Raw genomic sequence first — 16,930 nt, 5'->3', positions numbered from 1 at the left:
AGCTCGCTAATTACTTAATTGTTAATTATCACGCCATTAAAAATTTCCTAGTGTCCACATTTCGACACAGCACCCTTCGCCTTCAATCGCGTAATGAGAGAGCCGTCGAGAGAGAAAACTCGATAACGCTGGTGCTAGCCCGGTTTGATTGCACACACACAGCCATATCGTTCCTTCTTTCTCTTCGATCTCGTCGCATTTTTTGACAGAAGTCACACGGAAAACAACAACAACCGAAATTTTCCACCATCATCACCGTCGTCGCGGAATATCGTTTGACCAGTCGGAAAACATTTTGCCTCCTCAAACTTCGGTCTATTTCTCGACGTTTTACGTTGCGTGTGAAAAGAGTTCCGTTTGTTAAACGTTCTTACCAGTGACAAATGTGAAGCAATAAACTTGAAATCCCCAATTCCTTCCGCGGGTGCGTTTTAGAATAGAGTGAATAATTTGTGCCGTGTGCCCGGGGAACCGCATCGGCTTCGAGACGATTCGCGTTCTTCCGAGGATTTGCCTCCATCGTTCATCTTCATCCAACCATATCCGATTCATTCGCACTTCTCCGGTCCGGTCGCAGCTGCTGGCAGCGGAAAATCATCCTCTTCATCGATTAGGTTAGTGGGATTAGGATCTCTGATTATAGAAGCGTGAGAGAGAGAGAGGTAGAGAAGAAATCGATTTTTCCGGATGTTTGCATCAAAACAACAACAGCACACAATGCGTGTGTGTGTCATGGTCGCTGGTTGTTTTAAATAAACACATTTTCCTTTAGCACCGGTAGATTGGAACTTGAACAAAGCGATCATGGGAACGTTAATCTTCCATTCACGTCGTTGGTGGGCTGCTAATGGCCAACCCTTCTCCGTGTCGTTGGATCCGGTGTCGGGTGTGAAGATGAAAAATTATTCCCAATCCACACGCCACTGTCTGTCAAGTCCAAAAATACTCATTATTCATAAAGAGTGCGCACAGAGTAGCGTACGTACTTTGTTTTATTTTTGCGGGGCTAAGCGCCACTTCAAAATTACTTTTCAGCAGGGTGTAATCCGTTTTGAAAATCAAAGTTGAGTAAGTACACTACCTTATGATTCACCTGGAATGTGTCGAAAAGGCATAGGGTAAGGTGGGGCACGAGGTTCAATGCAACCCCAATTTGCTTATTCAAATCAGCATTAGGGCCACATTGAACCTGTTGATGTTGACAAGCAAAAATATAAATTAATCAAGTAGATGACCCATCTTGCCCCCATCTTACCCTACATAGCAGATGGTAGTTAAACAGGAGATAAATCAAGCCTGTCGTCGTTGCTTGCGCGGTTATCTTATCTAAATGCATTGCTGTGGCGTGTGGATAAGTTGAATGGTCGTGGGGATTTACCGCAAGCTGTTCAGGGTTGTACTTCTTTGCGTCGCTTATCTAACCAATTGGAAGAAGGGATTTGCAATTGTGCCGTAAGTTTTCCAAAGGTTTACGAAGAATATTAATATTCCGACAGATGTCGCCCCACCAGTGGTGGATGAATCAGTTTTGCGGTATGGAGATTTTGGAAAAATCGTCGATTTCTCTTCAAACCTTGCTTCTAGCGGTGAGAAGATTTCTACATTTTGTTCTTTTTAGTAATTGTGACATTAAGTAGTAACGTATAAATAGCACCATTATTGCTATATGTATGTATCGAAGGCGGTTCGCCCTCTGGTGGTGAGTGTTGTTAGAAGCAACATTAAACACCATTCAGTTCCACTACCTTGCAAACTTCTACATACTAGACTGAAGGAACCATTCCAAGCCGATGTGTTTATAGCCGATGTGGAAACACCGTTTAGATCACATATCGGTCAGTCAGATTCGCCCTTAGCTGAGAATTCTTTTTTAATGGGTGTGATTTGGGGATTCGATATCACTCTGGGCCACGGTTGTTCTCATGTATAAGGCTGGTTGATGGAATGAAGTCACAACTCTTGTTTTCGATGTGCTGAACAAGCAATTCACATCGCATTGAAATGCAAAACACTTTAAACCGCTCTGTGTTGAACAAAAGTTTAAACACTTCGATCAGACGTGTGGACTTTTATATATTATAAGGAAAATCGTTAAGCTTCTGAGACTTTTGTAGAACTTCTGAAAAATTCAAATAACTTTTAGGAAATTCGTAAAACTTCTGGGTAGTTGGTAGATCTTTTTGGAAGTTCGTTAAACTTCTGAGAAAATTTAAGAATTGCTTAAATATTCGTAGAACTTCTGGGAAGTTCCTAAAACTTCTGGATAGGTGGTAAAACTTCTGGGAAGTTCGTAGAACCTATTGAAAATTCATAGAACTTATCATATAATTTATGAACTGCTAGGAAATTCGTTGACATTCTTGGAAGTTCACCCTGTAAATTCATAGAACTTCTAGGAAATTCTCGGGAGTTCCTAGAACTCCCAGGAAAATTCGTATTTGTGTAGAACATTGAATAACTTCTAGAGCTCTTGAAAGCTCGTAGAACATATAGGAAAACTGGAAAACTTCTGGGAAGTTCATACAAATTCTTGAAAGGTTAAGAGCTTCGGGTAATATCGTAGGAAATTCATAGAACTTAAAGGAAATTAATTGAACTTTTGGTAAATTGCGAAAACTTTCGATAAGTTGATAGATCTTTTTAGAAGCTCTCAGGCTGTGTTCCATTTGGTCAGTGTCAAATTTAAGTAAAAATTCACCAAATTTAACACAGCCTTAGAACTTCTGGGTTATTCATAGACCTTCTGAGATATCTTACAACTTCTGGGAAATTGGCAGAACTTTTTAAAACTGATGGGAAGTTTGTGGAAGATTGTTGTTGATGTTTGTGAAGCTTCTGGTAAAATCGTAAAACTACCAGAAAATTCGTAGAATTTCTGGGAAAATTTCATTGGATGCTTTTTTTAGTTCGTTTATTTAGAAGGCTCAATCGCGATAGCTTTACGGAGCCGATGTCTAGTAGAAGTTGGGTCGAATACTGCCGGGTTACCCGAAGCTAAAGGGGTACATTGTCGAAGTATAGGATCAGGGGAGGAGCTTGGGGTGGAGTTTCGTTGTCTCGTCAGAATGTGGTCGCCAGTATGAACGGTAGAGCGATTCTAGATTCGACTGGAGTTCGACCGGCTATGGTGACCAGTGGGCGACGATGAGACTCATCTAGGCGAAGGGACAAGACAAAACTGTTGGATGCTTGTTGTGAAGTTTCTGAAATAGTCGTAGAACATTTCTAGATAGAGCTGGAATTAGGGCGTAAGAGCTTTTGTAAACAATGACTTCTCTCGATGATTTCTCGAAAGTCATGGCTCACCCTGGCAAATCGACATCTCCATCGAGTGGGGAAAGACTTCCCCTACCCGATGGATATGTTGGTTTGTGTAGGCGTGCCATGAATTCCTAGAAATCAACGCGAGCAGCCATTGTTTACAAAAGCTGTTACGCCCTAATTCCAGCTCTATCTAGATTTGGGTAATTCGTAAAACTACTGGTAAATGAGTAGCTCCTAGAATTAGTAGAAGTTAGCAGACATTCTTGGAAATTCGTTGAACTTCTTGGAAATTTGTAAAATTTCTGAGTGATTCGATGAACTTATGATAACATTTAGCAACTGCTTGGGATACAGAAATTCTTAGAAGTTCGGCCAATTCGTACAATTTCTGGGCAATTTTAGAACGCTTGGGAAATTCTTGAATGTTCGTAGATCTTCAGAGGAAATCCTAGAACTTTTGGGAGAAAACGTAGAACTTCCGGTAGTTTCAAAGTGAAATTGGTATAGATCTTAACAGAAAATTTTGTAACTGCTGGGAAAATTTAAGAAATTATTGGATGTTCGTAGAGCTACTGCGTAAATCGAAGAACTTCTGGGAACTGCGTAGATTCATAGAACTTCTTTCGATTTTATTCGAAGAACCTTTTTTCTCCTTGATTTATTTTCCCTTGATACAGAGTACAAATGCTACCGACGTCAGCGAGGCAGCTCCCACACCTGGACCCTACCAATCCGATCCATATCAACTCTTGGACCGGGCACTAACGGGATTTTATGCCTCAGAAAATCCCGGTGGCGCCGTCTGGAATTGAACTCAGGCCCTTTGGAGTGAGAGGCAGTCACGCTTATCACTCCGTTGTTGTTCGAAGAACTTCTTGGAAGTTGGTGGATCTTCAGGAAATGGTGTAGATTTTGTGGGACGTTTGTATAAATTCTAGGAAGATCGTAGAAATTCTGGGAAATTTGTTGTTCTTCTTGGAAGTTCGTAGAATTTCTGGAATATTCGTAGAACTTCTGGATTACTCGTAGAACTGCTCAGAATTTTTTTTTAATTTTCTGAAGATCGTAGGGCTACTGGGAAAATCGTAAAACTTTCAGGAAGCCTGTAGAATGTCTAAAATATTCGTAGAGCTTCTGGGTTATTCGTAGAACTGAAATTGCATATTTTTTTAAGTTCCTTGAAGATCGTAGGGCTACTGCGAAAATCGTAGAACATTCAGGAAACTTGTAGAATTTCTGGGAAGTTGGTAGAACTGCTGTGAAGGTGGTATGGATCTTAAAAGAAAATGTTGTAACTGCTGGGAAAATCTAAGAAATTCTTTGATGTTCGTAGAGCTACTGGGAAAATCTAAGAACTTTTTGGAACTTCGGTGATTCGATTTTTTGTTTCCTTGATTTGTTTTCCTTGATTCGTTTTCCGTCGATTTTGTTTTCCGTACTGAGTACCAATGCTACCGGCGCTAGGGAGCTCCCACTCTTGGACCCTACCTATCTATCCAGCAACTCATCGACCGGGAACCAACGGATTTACTTCCCTCCCGAAGGAAGGCGTGATCAGATATTTCATGCCTCAGAAAATGCTGGCGGCGCCGACTGCGATTGAACCCAGGTCCTTTGGAGTGAAAGGCAGCCACGTTTACCATCGGCGCCGCTGTTCGAAGAACTTGGTAGATCTTCAGGAAATGGCGTAGATTTTGTGGGAAGTTTGTAGAAGTTCGTAAATCTTCTGGGATCTTCTGTTGTTCTCCTTGGAAGTTCGTAGAATTTCTGGAATATTTATAGAACTGCTCTGATTTTTTTTTTAATTTTTGGAAGAGCGTAGAGCTACTGGAAAAATCGTAGAACTGCCAGAAAATTCATAAAATTTCTGGGAAGTTGGTAAAACTTCTGTAACTGCTGGAAAAATCTAAGAAATTCTTGGAAGTTCGTAGAGCTCTGGGAACTTCGAAGATTTATAAAACTTCATCGATTTAATTCAAAGAACTTCTGGGAAGTTGGTAGATCTTCAGGAAATAGCGTAGATTTTGTGGGAGGTTTGTAAAAGTTCTGGGAAGCTCGTAAAGCTTCTGGGCAAATTTGTAGTTCTTCTAGGAAGTTCTGGATTATTCGTGCTCCGAAAACTGTTGAAATTCTTGAAAGATCGTAGATCGCTATTGAGAAAATCGTAGAACTTTCAGAAAATTTGTAGAATTTCTGGGAAGTTGGTAGAACTTTTGGGAAGATTGTAGAACTTCTGGGATATTCGTAGGAAATTTGTAAAACTTGTGTTTGGAGATGAACTAGGCAGTCGGCTAAACAATCTCCTTAATCAAGTTTAATAAAAAAAAAAGTAGAACTTGTGGTAAATTCATAAAACTTCTGGGAAGTTAGTAAATCTTTTGGGAAGTCCGTTAAAAAACATGGGTGCTTCTGGTAAAATTGAAGAAACGTAAGTTCAAGAACATCAGGGAAGTTCGTGGTTTCGTCGATCGTCCGAAATTTGCAGAACTTCAGGAAAGTTCGTAGATATTCAGAGAAAGTAGCAGACCTTAAAAGAAATTTGCCTATTCTGTGATACGTCACGTGTGATGTGAGGAGACAGTGAAGTGATGATGAAGTGACATCTGTCACTTCGGATGACTCTCCATTTGATGTGTAAGAAGGGTCATCTCACCCGAGCTGATAATTGTCACTTGGCAAATGACCTCACCTTACCCACCGGGCAGTATAAGCCTGTTGCAGAATTCATGGAAGTTCGTAAATTTTCCGAAAAAATTGCAGAACTTCAGGGAATTTTGTAGATGTTCCGATAGATTTGCAAAATTTTACAGAAGTGCACAGATAATCAGATAAATTTGCAGAAATTCAAAAAAGTCCGGAGACTATCAGATAAATTTTAAGAACTTCCGGCAACTTCATAGTAAATCGATGATCTGCAGGGAAGTCCGTTGATCTTTACAAAAATTTGCAGAACTTCAGGGAAATTCGTAGATCTTTAGAGAAATTTATAGAACTTCAGCAGAGTTCGAGGATTTTCAGAAAAATTAACAGAACTTAAGAAGAGTTCGAAGATCTTCAGAAAAATTAGCCGAATTTGCAGATCTTGGGACTTCCGAGCAGTTTTCGGAATTTTAACACGCAGTACCCAGAACCGGTGCGTCGGATTTAAAATGCAAGCAATAGCACTGCCTTTTAAAATTGTAATCAAAGTAATGAAAATTATGTTGACGAACTGAAAATGTAGTTTATCGAAGAACTCTACTTCTCTATCTTAGCAGTAGAGAAAACCACAGAACTGCAGATAAATTTGCAAAACTTCAGAAATGCCGTGAATCTTCAGAGGAATTTGAGGAACTTCAGCGATGTTCTGAAATCTTTACGTTGCATTTGCAATTGCAGAACTTAAGAAGAGTTTATATGGTAAATGACGGCTGCATCAATACCTTAACCTATTACCGTCAGGGGGGTAAGCAAAGTCCTTGAGCGTTCAAATTTGTCCAATCGATGCTTTGAAACACTGTCTATCCTCATGCGAAAAATGGGCTCTCTAGGGCTTTGTTTATCACCCTGACGATAATAGCTTAAGGTGTTGACGAAGCCGACATTTAACCCATGCAAGTTCGTAGAACGGTTGAACTTCAGAAAAATATGCAGAGTGTTAGAGAAGTTCGCGAGGAAATTTAAAGAAATTTTGGGAGTACCGTGAATCTTCGTGAAGATCTACAGGAAAATCCGTAGACTTTTAGAGAATTTCGCAGAACTGCCAGAAAATTCGTAGAGTTTCATAAAAATTTGCATAACTTCAGGGAAGTCCGTTAATCTTAAGAGGAATTTTAAAAACATTTGGGAAGTCCGTTAATCTTGCGATAAATTTTCAGTTACCATATTATAGTTACTAAGATTTTGAGGAGGTGGGGTTCGGGCTTAAAAAAAATCCTTACGTAATTAGGCATATTTTTGATAGGTTCACGATTAATTGTCTTGAGAATAACCTCGTGCTTGAAATTGGATCTCAAAGAAGTTTAAACCTTGCGTAACCTTATAACAAAACGAGACTCAAAACATGAAACATGATGAACTGTCCTTATCATTCAAAAATGATGATCAATTTGTTAAACATCCAAAGTAACTCGCCCGATGCAAAATACCTTCCATTTACCGCCATTTATTCAAATCAAAATTCGTCCCTAAATCACGTCCACACTTTTCTATCCCTTCTTCCACCGGTTCCAGCACCATCATCAATCAGCGTCGCCGAGAGCCGTCGAACCTTTTTCGCCGTTGGTCGTCCAGCAGCCGTAGCAGCAGCAGCAGCAGCAGGGCCGCTACCGGGCTGGATCACTCGAAGGAGGCCATCCGCTTTCAATAAGTCTTTGCCATCAATCACCACCACCGCTAGGATGTTCTTTGACGGTGTGGAACTTCCGTCCCCGCTGGCCGTGGATCCGGCCGGCAATCCGTTGGTCGATCCGCATCAGGTGAAGAAGTACTACCGCAAGGCAGAGCACAGGTGAGTCTGAGATTTGATATAGAGCGTGATTAGCAGGAATGTTCAAGGCTAAAATGAGATTCGTTCGAAGGCACTGTAACAGATGTTCATCATTGATTGTTTGTTATGGAACTTGAATTAAATATTAGAAGTTGATGTCCTTGCTAGGGAAATTACTGCGTAGCAGGCATACTTGGATGATTCTTACTTTATTCATCAACTGTCGGCGTTTCATACGAATTTCTCCGCTTGATTTTTTTTTAGAAACTGATGACTTATGACATTTGATCGAGGGTTGCCAGTTTATCAAATTGTTTATTAATTTTATTTTTAATATTCCACTTATAACTTTAAACTTATCAAAAGATCAAACTGTTTATCTCGTCCTGTAGTAGGGTGATGAATGCGACGATTTCAACCATCCTTACCCCCTGCCGGTGGTAGTGCGAATGAGAAAAACGCGCCAATCGTAAATTCACAGTCCCCAGGAGGATGGATGCTGATGAAAAAAGTTTTTCGGTCCTTTTTGTTTCCTGCTCCATTTTGGTCGGGTCCGCAGTGGATGTCGGATATTTACGTTGCCTAATTGGACGCAGAGCAAAAGATTCGCTTCCGCGTTCGTGGATGGTTTTCGCCATTGTCCAGAACTTTGAGGTCAAACTCCGTTTCCGGATGAGTTTACGTTTAACGCATTAATTTATGTCAAACAAAGTTGAAAACCGTGATGCTCGGCTTACCATCGCATCCCTTTTGCTGCTAGCATCAGTGAGTGATTACTTTCATCCTCGTTCCGACGAAGACGACGAGCTAGAAAAATAACGAAATTAAGCAACAACCCCAGACTGACACAAAGAAGGCACGAATTAATTAGCAAACCCGCCGTGTGTCGCCCCTAGGGATCTCTGGTTAACGTACCTTTCATGCTTATATTTTTACATTACAAAAACTACAACTCTTTGCAACTTTGCTGCTGTCTTAGATTGTCCGTGGTTGTAACCAAGCTGAGCAGGAAAAAGTTTCTTGTTTCACGGTCAAGAGGGTGCCTGATGTTGTAAATGATAGAAGTGGGCCCCTCCGGTTTTCAGCTGGTTGAACTTTAACGTTTCATTGCAGGGTAGAGTTTTTCTCGAAGATTTGTTACACGGTTTGTTTTTCATAAGTTATGGTACAACTTGTTTAAGCTTATTAATGCGCAATAGCACCCTCTTCCTTAAACGGGATTCTTTAATTCGTTCACATCTCTAAAAAAATAACTCGATGCGATGATCCTTTCAATATACACGGCCAATCATACCAACTCAGCGACTGAGATTAATTGACTCAGAGAATTTTCTTTCCATACGAAATTTACTCAGATTTAGAACAAACTTCAGTTACTCATAGCTTGTGAGTAACTACAGTTTATTCCAAATCTGAGTAAATTTCGTATGGAATGAAAATTCTCTGAGTCAATTAATCTCAGTCGCTGAGTTGGTATGATTGGCCGTGCAGTGTACGCCAACAAACAACCTTACACGCTCGCTCAATGTTACTCAAAAGTGAGCAACTTCTACTCAGTTTGGTATTTTTGTACAAAATGTAAAAATCCGAGTAACATTGGTTTAGCAAAGTGAGTAACTACTACTCTGTTTATTTAAAAACAATGTTAACTCACTTTTGAGTAATCCTGCAACAATTTTACTCAATGTGCAAAGTGAAAAATCTGGTCGATGATTGAACTTCCGATTTCCCATTCATGTTTGAAAATTTAGGAGAAAGGAATGGATCAAGTGGCTGCAGGTTAGAGTTCGTTTCGTAAGTTGAAAAGGAAAGAGAATAAGGCACTTGAAAATTAAAGCACCTAATTGAATTCTTTTAGAAGGTTTTGGCTGCCATCTTCCCGTGTGTCGAAGATTTGTTCAAGGATATGTAGCAGAAGTAAAATCCCATAATCAACATGATCATTATTTCAATACCAGCAATGCTGATTTACCGTTCAAATACTCCAAATGTGGATGTTTACACACCCGGTTCAAAACATTGAAGCGGAAAGAGGGTTATCTATCCAGCTTTCCATGCTCGGTAATGGCGGCCTGTTTGTATGAATAAATGTATGCTTCACTGTGCTTTTTGACACTAACTGGAGGGCGTATGTTGTTCCATTTTCTTCTGTTCCTGGGAGAGAGAAAGGGAGGGATCAAAATCCGAACATCCAAATAGTGTCAAAAATCACAGTGAAGGATACATTTATTCATACAAACAGGCCGCCATTAACGAGCATGGAAAGCTGGATAGAAAATTTTGATGTAGGATGATACATCGGACGTGTGGAAATAATTGAAATGCAGATTCTTTTATCTTTTAATAAAATTGTTTGTTCTATCGTTTTGATTTTTCATATTTATCAATATCAATTACAATTTATTACTCAACTCATTTTGAAAAACTGCCAATTTTACAAGAACTAAGTAACATTTACTAAGATATGCTGTTTTACCGCATATCAGAACTGAGTACCCCTGGGGGCCTCCCTTAGCTCAGTCGGTAAAGGCGCAGCTACAAAGCAAGACCATGCTGGAGGTGGCTGGGTTCGATTCCCGGTCCGGTCTAGGAATTTTTCGGGTTGGAAAATTTCTCGACTTCCCTGGGCATAGAAGTATGATTAGACTTGCCACACCAATCATATCAATGCAAAAATGGTACAGGCATCGAAAGCTCTTAATTAATAACTGTGGAAGTGCATCAAGAACACTAAGTTGAGAGCACGCAATAAGCTAATATGCGATATGCAATAAGCTTGAAATGCGAAGAAGAAGAAAGAAGACAGAACTGAGTACAAGTTACTCTGATTTTGACAAATGCTAGCATTACTCAAAATTGAGTACCTATAGGTTTACTCACTTTAGAGTAGTTTCACTTTTACCGAAAGAGAGTAGATTTTTACTCACTTTTGAGTAACATTGAAGGAGCGTGTACAAGATTAATATTCGCATCATCGCATCTGCTTTTGTAAACAAAGATTCAAACGTCAATTTTTCGAAACTCTTAGCTCGCTCGATGACGCCATCAACACAGATTTGACCGTCCAGAAAGCTTGTTTACATCTAATCTAATTTAATCTAACACCAAAGCATCCTGGAAAATGATGGGTATGGAGCTTTTTGACGTTTAATCGGCGCACACTATTGCACCATTTAAATCGAACGAGTGCGAGCAAGAGGGAAACAGATTAGTGGGAAAACAAACCGTGCATTCATCCATATCATGCGACATATCAAATCACACCTAATCGATGAAATATGACCAATGGATCTCAAAATTATAACCATAGAGCCATATGGTGACCGTAGAACGGGTTTCGGATATTCCGGATCATGGTTCCACATGGTCAAATTTGATATCTCTCATAACCATATCAAGCGACATATCAAATCACATCTACTCGACGAAATATGACTGAGGACACTCAAAAAATCAGCCACGGAGCCATATGGTGACCGTCGAACCGGTTCCGGATATTCCAGATTATGGTTCCATAGGATCAAATTTGAGATCTCTCATAACCATATCAAGTGACATATCAAATCACATCTACTCGAAGAAATATGACCAAGGACACTCAAAAGAAAAACATAGAGCCATTTCATCACCATAGAACCGCTTTCGGGAATTCCGGATTATGGGTCATCAAGGTAAAATTTGATTTCTCTGATAACCGTATTAAGCGACATATCAAATCACATATATTCGACGAAATATTAACAATCGGCTCTGAAAACGAAAACCATGGACCCATATGGCCACCGTAGAACAGGTTACATATATTTAGGATTATGGTTCTCAATGGTTAAATTTGTTATTTATGTTAACCATATCAAGCGACATGTCCAATCACATCTACTCAACTAAATATTACCAATAGCTCTAACAATTAATAACCGAGCCTTATTACCACCGTAGAACCGGTTCCAGATATCTGATTAGTCCATCCTTGCAGACGAACGGGTGAAACCACCTCAACGGGGACTTCCTCGATACAAACTCTCCCCTCGATAAAGCCTTCCATTCCTCTGCGAAGACCTCTCGTTGGACGACGAACAAAATGTTGAATAGCCGGCGGCTTACCTCCTTCGATGCGAGGTGGCAGTGGAGCATCCGTGCCGACTCCAACACTGTTTGGGGACTCTGTTGTTGTTAGTGTTTCCTTTGGGGAGAAACGGGTGCGGAATTACAGGGAGTATTCTTCTTCCAACAACACCAAAAGGACACTCGCGGATTGGCCAAACACTAGTCTACAAAAACTACCATTTTCCAGCGCATGGGAGGAAGGTTAGCATCTTTAATAACGACGGCTTCCATCGCTTGGTCCTAGCTTGCAGTTGACTCAAGTATGCTCGGCGCCACCTAATCCAGAAATGCTGTAATTTTTGCTGCATCAACTGGTAATGATTCAGTCGATTCGGTGGAATGGTCGTGAGTTCAGGATCGGGGAGGGCCTGCAGAGAAGAACCGACTAAAAAGTGTGCTGGTGACAAATGGTTCCAAATCGTTCGGATCATCCGACATCGACCTTGATGAGATGGTTCTTAGCCGACCGAACTGCAGCCTCCCAGAGTCCTCTGCCACTGAATTCCATCCTTAACCAGTTCGCTGGTGATTCGGTCACGATGGGTACGATCTCTTAGCAAGCAGTAGAGATATGCTAGTTTATTCCGTGCTCCAACGAAGTTCGTACCGTTGTCGGAATAAATGTCCGAACATTTTCCTCCCCGTGAAACGAACCTTCGCAAGGCTTGCAGAAAGCGATCCGTCGAAAGATCGGATACCAATTCTAGATGTACCGCTTTGGTACAGAGGCAAATGAACACACATAGGCCTTCACTGCAGCTCGTCTGGGGGCTGGTCGGATGTAGACAGGGCCGAAGTAATCTACTCCTGTTTTCGTGAACGGACGTGAAACAGTGATGCGGGATGACGGCAATTCACCCATGAACAGCTGGCATGAGATTCTGCACCCACACTAATGAAAAACATGATGCATGGATCTTGGTTTGGATTGATCGCAATCTGGGAATTAATAAACCCACACTACGGATGTAATACGGTGGGTGAGCTAGATCTACTTCGGCACTAACACACCAATCTTCAAGGAAAATGAAGCCAAAGGGGAAATCGGTATCATCAACACCATCATCATATAACCAATGCCACAAGCTCAGAATCCAGTACTCGAGATGTGTATTGGAGTTACCATGAGCCGGTTCCATGTTTTGTGCTCCATGTGTGCACGAAGCAGACTTTTGGGACTTGAATGTTAAGGATGTCAATTCGGATACTAGGGGTATTTGAAGGATTTCTGTCAGTTTCCATGGACGGAGAGTGAGGCACAACGTTGGAAGATCCACGTAATTTCATCGTCAACCAGGCCAAATGTTGGTCCTTCGAACCGGATACCTAACCCGGGGACTAGTTGGACGGAATTGCGCCACACCGAAACCAACAGTGCCAAGTGAGCGCCATCGTATCCCCGCGAAATCACCATCGCGAGGTAAGACACAATTGGCGCATCGCCATCGCGGATCCAAGGCTCCTTTGAAGGATCGCCATCGCCAACCGGTCCGGTGAATAATAGGACAATCACCGTTTTTGTTTGTGGACAAATTGCGCCATCGCCGCTGAAAAATTAGAAGAATCGTCGCTATACACCCGGGTGAAGACAACGTAGTTAGAGTCGTGACCCTGAAGACAGCCACAGGAGAACTCAAACGTCCAGTTATGAAAATTTGCGTATTGCCTATATCTCTCCTAATACCCTTCCCAAAATCCCATCCTTCCGAAGAGGGTTTTTTTTTCTTTCAGAATTTTGCGAATTTCCGGGTGGGTGAGGATGTACGACGGTGACGAACTCGAAGTGGTCGATGAGTTCGTGTATTTGGTCTCACTGGTGACCGCCGAAAATGATACCAGCAGAGAAATTCAAAGACGCATTATGGCAGGGAATCGTGCCTACTTTGGACTCCAGAGGACGCTCCGGTCGAACAAAATTCGCCGCCGCACGAAGTTGACTGTCTACAAGACGCTGATTAGACCGGTGGTCCTCTACGGCCACGAGATCTGGACTATGCTCGTGGAGGAACAACGCGCCTTTGGTGTTTTCAAACAGAAGGTGTTGCGTACCTTCTACGGTGGAGTGCAGATGGATGACAGAATGTGGAGGAGGCGAATGAACCACAAATTGCACCAGCTGCTGGGAGAACCATCCATCGTCCACATTGCAAAAATTGGGCGACTACGGTGGGCTGGTCACGTCGTAAGAATGTCGCACGACGACCCAGTGAAAATGGTTCTAGAAAGCGAACCAACAGGAACAAGAAGAAGAGGCGCGCAGCGGGTAGGGTGGATCGACCAAGTAGAAGGTGACCTGTGGACCCTTCGTAGACTACGAGGCTGGCGAACTGTGGCCATGGATCAAGTAGAGTGGAGACGACTTATTCGGACAGCAGAGGACAACAAGGCCTTAGCCTGATTGATGGTATGGTATGAGGATGTACGAGAGTAAGACCCCCAGAAAATCAATGGCACTCAAAACAATAATCACAGTGCCATATGGCCACTAGACTGTGTATGTGTATTCAATCTAACCCCCACTGGCCGGCAGTGGTATTATGGAAGAAATCTTCTTACAACAATCCATAATGTTATAATTTAAAGCAAGTTTAGTCCGGGAGTTAAAAAGCGACAGCTCTACTGCAGATTCAGCAACCCATTTCAGAATGCCTGGTAATTCACGTCCATACTTTAACATACAATAAGCCCCGCTTGTAAACACTACCGTTATCATATGAATAATGGTACTGCAAACACACTTCCAGATTCCGAAATGTGATGTTTCGAAATCTGGCGTGTATTTAGTAATATATGGAAATATGCATTCATGATTGACCAAATTCTGCATCCGAAAAAGCACCGGTTTGAGCCAACACATTTTTAGGACAGTTAAATTAATTTCAGGGCAGTACAACAAGCTGCATGAGAACTGCAAAAACTTCAGTGAAGAACTCCAGAAAAAGAACAGGGCACTTCGGAGCAGTTCCGTTAACATTAGAGAAATTACATAATGTTTAAAGAAGTTTCGAGAACTTCAGCCAAATGTTTGAAACTTAAGAGAAGATCCATGATTGTTTGGAAAATTTAAGAAACTTTAGGAAGTCCGAAAAGTTCAAGGAAGTTTAAAAAATTTTATAAGATGTGAGGCATCAGGCTAGTGTCTCAAACTACAAACTACAGGCAGTGTCATTAACTTCAGTGAAAATTTCGGGAAATTTCTAGTAGTTCTAAAGACCTTACAATAGTCCATTCCATATTCTATGGATATTTTTAATGAAAATGCACTTGCATTCGCTGATATTCTATCGAAGCTCTCATGAAATTATGCTAGAAATTAAATTAGAACGCTTCTCTGAATTCTCTAAAAAATATCACCATAATATTCCTAGAATACTTCGACACTGAGCATGCATAAGGGCCTAACTTCATCGATTTTCTCTTTAAATTGCTACAGCTAAGGGAAGCAATTTTCTGAAATTTGTCCAATACACTGCGGCAACAGGTTGTATTGGCTATCAAAAACAACAACAAACGCACCGAAAAAATTTTAACCAAGCGAGCTATTAAGGGGGTAGTACACTTTGAACGTCCAAAAAGTAAGGCATTTTCGTTAATTTTTTTAAGCAATAAAACACTCAGGGAGGGCAAATATGTTATAACCCATTTATTAGTCATCCTTCGAACTACAATTTGTATTTTTTTGAACTCGATTGGCGTCTCCCCGTGGCCGGTGCACCAGGTCGCGCGGAAGTCGGAAAACGGCGTGGGAAAATACTCCTTTCCATGTGATCCTGGAACATAAATCGAACAAAAATCCTGATTAGTAATGAAATTTGGGTTAGAAATACGTATTCCGATTTTTTTTTAAATTAATTTTTTCAAAAGTTGTGGCCTTAGGAAAAAAAAGTCCATTTTTTCACCCTAAAAATGCTTACAAAATCGTGGAAATTTTTGACAAAATCGAAAATGTGGATACGCATTTCTAAGCAGAATTTAATTCTGAACAAGAAAACCTAGGCGATATACAAATTTGATGATAACTGGTTAGAGTTATTTCCCACGCCAGTTTGAAAAACCCCGTTTCGAGATAAACGCGATAAATGCTCAAATGCTCTCTCAGCGCGCCGGTACATGTTTTAGGACTTGGAGTCTTTTCTAAATTAAAGTATGCATCCCAAGGTACATTTTAAGCCAAAAAAATGCATTTTTTTGAAAAATCAAGGTATACTCCCCCTTAATAAAAGAGCAAATCGACGAAGAGAATCAATCATCGCGTTTACGCCCTTATGCACGCTCACTGTCGACTTTTCGCAATTCCGTTGAAATATTCTTCAAAATTTCGTTGGGACTATTCTCCGAATTATTTCCTCGGAATCTTCCTCAGTAAGAAACTCAGATTTCCTTTTGAATCTCACTCCTTCCCAGTGTTGGGAAAATATAAAAAAAATTAAATTTCACCAAAGATCAAGATCCCGCTTGATTTTCGTTGACAAAAAATCAACAAGCAAACAACTGTGGTTGACATTTCATGACTTTTGCTTTACTCCCGAACGCAACCAAAACTTCCAAATCGGCTGGCAGCAGTCGCTTCGTGTCTGTCATCGGTGAAAAAAAGTAGATAGCGTTATTATACCTTCTCTTTCTAAGAAAACGAAGTGCAACGGAATCTTTTTTTTGCGTCGATTCAACTCTCAGCTTCAACTTTACACGTTGTGAATATCAGTGCTGATAAAAATCATGTTTTGTCTGGACTCAACTTTGCTGAAAATGAAGACAACCTTAACAGATAGACCAACTACGTGCATGAATTTGAATTTTGATATAACAAAATTCTCTTGATCAAGGAAACCTCTGAGTATCGAGCACAACTTTGCTTTTCTTCATTCGCGGCTGGATTTTCATTATCGCCTGTGCTGTTGTCAATATTAATAATTCAACATTGAACATTGCATTAGGTCCTAAGTAACATTGATCGATTCTCTTCGTCGACTTTTTCTTTCGTTAATAACTTGAGCACATAACCGTTTCTTGTTGTGTTTGTCGTATTAGATGCTGCATAAAAGCTTCTTCTATCGCTCTGTCTGCTGAAAATATCTGAAAATGACTTTACCT

The 16,930-nt window shown here is 40.8% G+C and overlaps 1 protein-coding gene across 1 annotated transcript in view; it reads left to right on the top strand.

The window, feature by feature from the left end:
- The first annotated feature begins 266 nt into the window (after positions 1–266).
- Nt5b (5' nucleotidase B) overlaps positions 267–16,930 on the top strand; it is a 92,455-nt gene continuing 75,791 nt past the window's right edge. Inside the window, exons 1-2 of the mRNA XM_065221458.1 lie at positions 267–614; positions 7,477–7,753. Of these exons, the coding sequence (XP_065077530.1) occupies positions 7,644–7,753 (110 nt within the window). The 5' untranslated portion in view covers positions 267–614; positions 7,477–7,643. The remainder of the gene's footprint in view (positions 615–7,476; positions 7,754–16,930) is intronic.

Source organism: Ochlerotatus camptorhynchus, unplaced genomic scaffold (assembly GCF_037179485.1).
Source record: "Ochlerotatus camptorhynchus isolate MF236.1 unplaced genomic scaffold, CSIRO-AGI_Acam_v1.1 ptg000142l, whole genome shotgun sequence".
Taxonomy (NCBI): Eukaryota; Metazoa; Arthropoda; class Insecta; order Diptera; family Culicidae; genus Ochlerotatus; species Ochlerotatus camptorhynchus.
Note: the sequence above shows the minus strand (reverse complement) of the source record. Positions and strands in the feature narration are given on the sequence as shown.